Below are 2720 nucleotides of genomic sequence, written 5' to 3'. Positions count from 1 at the left end.
ATTTGAATAAAGTGGCAGCACTAGATAATTTTTTAACGAGTTCTTTGGCTTTAAAGGAAACAATTAAAGCTCGCTGAAAGCACAAACCCAGTGATCAGCCTCTATTTTATTTTGGCGAGATGAGGTGCAACTGAGGGGAAGGATAAATGAGCATGTTTAATTGCGCTGGTTAACAACGACTTGGGTTTTTTACTTTGACAAAATTATTCAACATTGGGCTTCCAGGCTTGTACTGAAAAAATCTTGATCGGCTGCTGGTTATTTTGACACACAAACAACAACTCTGCAAGTGCACTCTTCATTTAGGAACGTTTCTCGTTAAGGCTGCTAATGGCCAACATCTTTTTATTTTCTTTCCGAACATTGGTTTCATTCTTGGATAACAGTGCAAACACTATTAGGGTTAGAAAAATATAGAAGCGACCAAAGTAAAACAATATTCTTTTTGGATAATGTTCTTGTAATCCTTGCTGTTAGGATCTAGAAAAACTAACAAATGAAAATTTTCAACGCATTAGATAGCTGACAGATAGTAACAGTAACAGATAATAACAGTTTCAAATTTGCACTGAATTGTTTGGCTATTACTGGTAGCTTTATCTTCTGCAAGTTACGTGTAAGTTAAACAGAGGGATTGGCTCTCTTGCTTGATTACTCACTTCTTCGAGTGCTATGTATTCCTTCTTTGGAATGAGTAAGAGGGTTAAACAGTATATACCAAGCTTTATGATAGCTGAGGGCTATGTAATAACACTCGTACAAGTTATTATGGATTCGGAAGGACTTGCCAGAGTGTGTGCTGATTGAAATATCTACATAATATATCTGACATAATCAAGGGCAGATCTAGGGGGAGGGTGCAGGGGGTGCACACCCTCCCCTGAGATCACCTGTGGCTTTCTAATAAAACTGGTATTCTGGAAGAAAAAAAACCATCACCAGTCAACTATGCCATTCCTTAGTGGTGCAGCCCCTCCTAAGAAAAATCCTGGATCCGCCCCTGATAATATATCCTTTCTCATGTTATCATGCTCAGCTCTTAGACCTGGCCATATGATGTGAAACAAGATTGGTGAATTAAGTAATATTCTCAATGCCACACTTAATTACATGTACAAAATTACAAAAACGGTCATCAAATTTCAAAGCTGTCATCAGAGATGATCAATCCGATGCTCCACACTAGGAAGATGCTCATAATCATGGTCGATATGCACAAAGGCTCTTTCAACTTCTGGGTAACTCTCTAACTTCATTTGAAGTGATTCACCGATGTCATGGGCCTCACGAAGATGCATATCAGGAGGAAGCACAATATGGACTTCAACTAAGATGTTTAAGCCGAAGTGATAAGCCCTCAGGGTATCAATAAACTGAACTCTATTGTCATGATTCATACAAACCCATAGAAGCTTCTGTAACATCATAGGACAGGCCTTATAGCCGGTTAAGGAATGAATTTGTTCACTACCAACACGATACCACCCCCAAAATATGTAAATACTTATTAAAATGGCTCCAATTGGATCAATACCATTCCATAATTTGAAGCCCATGTAACCAAACCCCAATGCCACGGCATTTGACAAAACATCATTTAAGTGATCCTGTGCTAACACAGTAGTTGATTGATTTGGGATACACCTACAATACAAATACAAAGCAATTTTGATTGCAATAGTTGCTCCTATAATAGCCATAGTCACAACTGAAATATCAGGATCAGCTGACTGCTCAATTAGGTCTGTTGCTGATGAGATAACCACTTGTATTGATGCTACTGCCATGATCACTGCCAGCACAATAATACTTATAGGTTCCAAACGTGTTTTTCCCACTGGATATTCATGATAATCAGTGCCTTTGATGGCACGCAAGGTCCACCACACAACAATACCAAAGATAAAATCAACAGCACTGTCCACTAAGCTAGAAATAATGGACATTGAGCCAGATAGATAAGATGCAACAGCTTTGGCAATAAGCAGCACAAAATTGCAAAACAAGCTCATCCTAATTGCAATGGACACCATGTAGGCATTACCATTGTGTGCAGACAGATTGGGTGCTCCAATATCCTGGGTATTTACTTCTTTAAAGGTAGCTTTAATCTCTTCCATTTGGTTGTAATACCTCCTGACATTCTTCTCAGTCGATGACAATCTTTTATCTGCGACTGATTTTATAAAACAACATATCCCATTTGATAGACTACGTTGTTTTCCACTGGATATTGTGTTATTCTGTGGTGCAATTTCTTCTATTGTGACACAAGAAGAATTGCGAGTAGGATGAACTTCTATTTGCACACTGCATTCACTTTGGGAATCTACACCAACAAAAGAGGAAAGAACGATACTAGGACTGTGGTCTCCCATTTCACCAAAAGACTCGACACCTGGCACCCTGAAATAAAATGTAAAAGGAAACCAGCTGAACACCGTTTCAGTCCAACAGCCAAATTAAATAGAGAGGTCTCATATTGCATGCAAAGAATTAGGGCAATACGAAGAAATATTACCATTTCAAAAAAAGAAGCAATCTCGTACCCACAGTCACCTTTTAACTCCAACTTTTCTCTTTGCAAGAAATGTCACATTTGCAAACACGGCAGTATTCACAGATTTACTATTTAGAAACAGGACGCGAAAGGTCTAGGACGAGCTGTTTGGCCGTGTTACATCCCGGGAAACTGAGACCGACGGGACGTCCATCTATTT

General features: G+C 39.0%; 1 protein-coding gene across 3 annotated transcripts; it reads right to left on the bottom strand.

Moving 5' to 3' along the window:
* Window positions 1-301: 301 nt before the first annotated feature.
* On the bottom strand, window positions 302-2652 carry LOC138022285 (uncharacterized). 3 transcript variants are annotated; one of them, XM_068869387.1, is made up of 2 exons: window positions 2550-2652; window positions 302-2406 (listed from the first exon to the last, which is right to left on the bottom strand). In XM_068869387.1, exon 2 carries the CDS (start codon window positions 2376-2378, stop codon window positions 1155-1157), a length of 1224 nt encoding a protein of 407 aa, XP_068725488.1. In that variant the 5' UTR covers window positions 2379-2406; window positions 2550-2652; the 3' UTR covers window positions 302-1154. The 3 variants fall into 3 exon arrangements, with proteins under 3 accessions (XP_068725488.1, XP_068725486.1, XP_068725487.1); XM_068869385.1 differs by having other exon boundaries at window positions 2522-2648; XM_068869386.1 differs by having other exon boundaries at window positions 2560-2626.
* Between the last annotated feature and the right edge of the window lie 68 nt (window positions 2653-2720).

Source organism: Montipora capricornis, chromosome 10 (genome assembly GCF_036669925.1).
Source record: "Montipora capricornis isolate CH-2021 chromosome 10, ASM3666992v2, whole genome shotgun sequence".
Classification (NCBI taxonomy): Eukaryota; Metazoa; Cnidaria; class Anthozoa; order Scleractinia; family Acroporidae; genus Montipora; species Montipora capricornis.
The sequence above is the reverse complement of the archived record's forward strand: the minus strand, read 5'-3'. Positions and strand labels throughout refer to the sequence as shown.

Excerpts from the sequence above, each read along its gene's own strand:
- LOC138022285 (XM_068869387.1), bottom strand. The coding sequence starts at position 2,378 with ATGGGAGACCACAGTCCTAGTATCGTTCTTTCCTCTTTTGTTGGTGTA.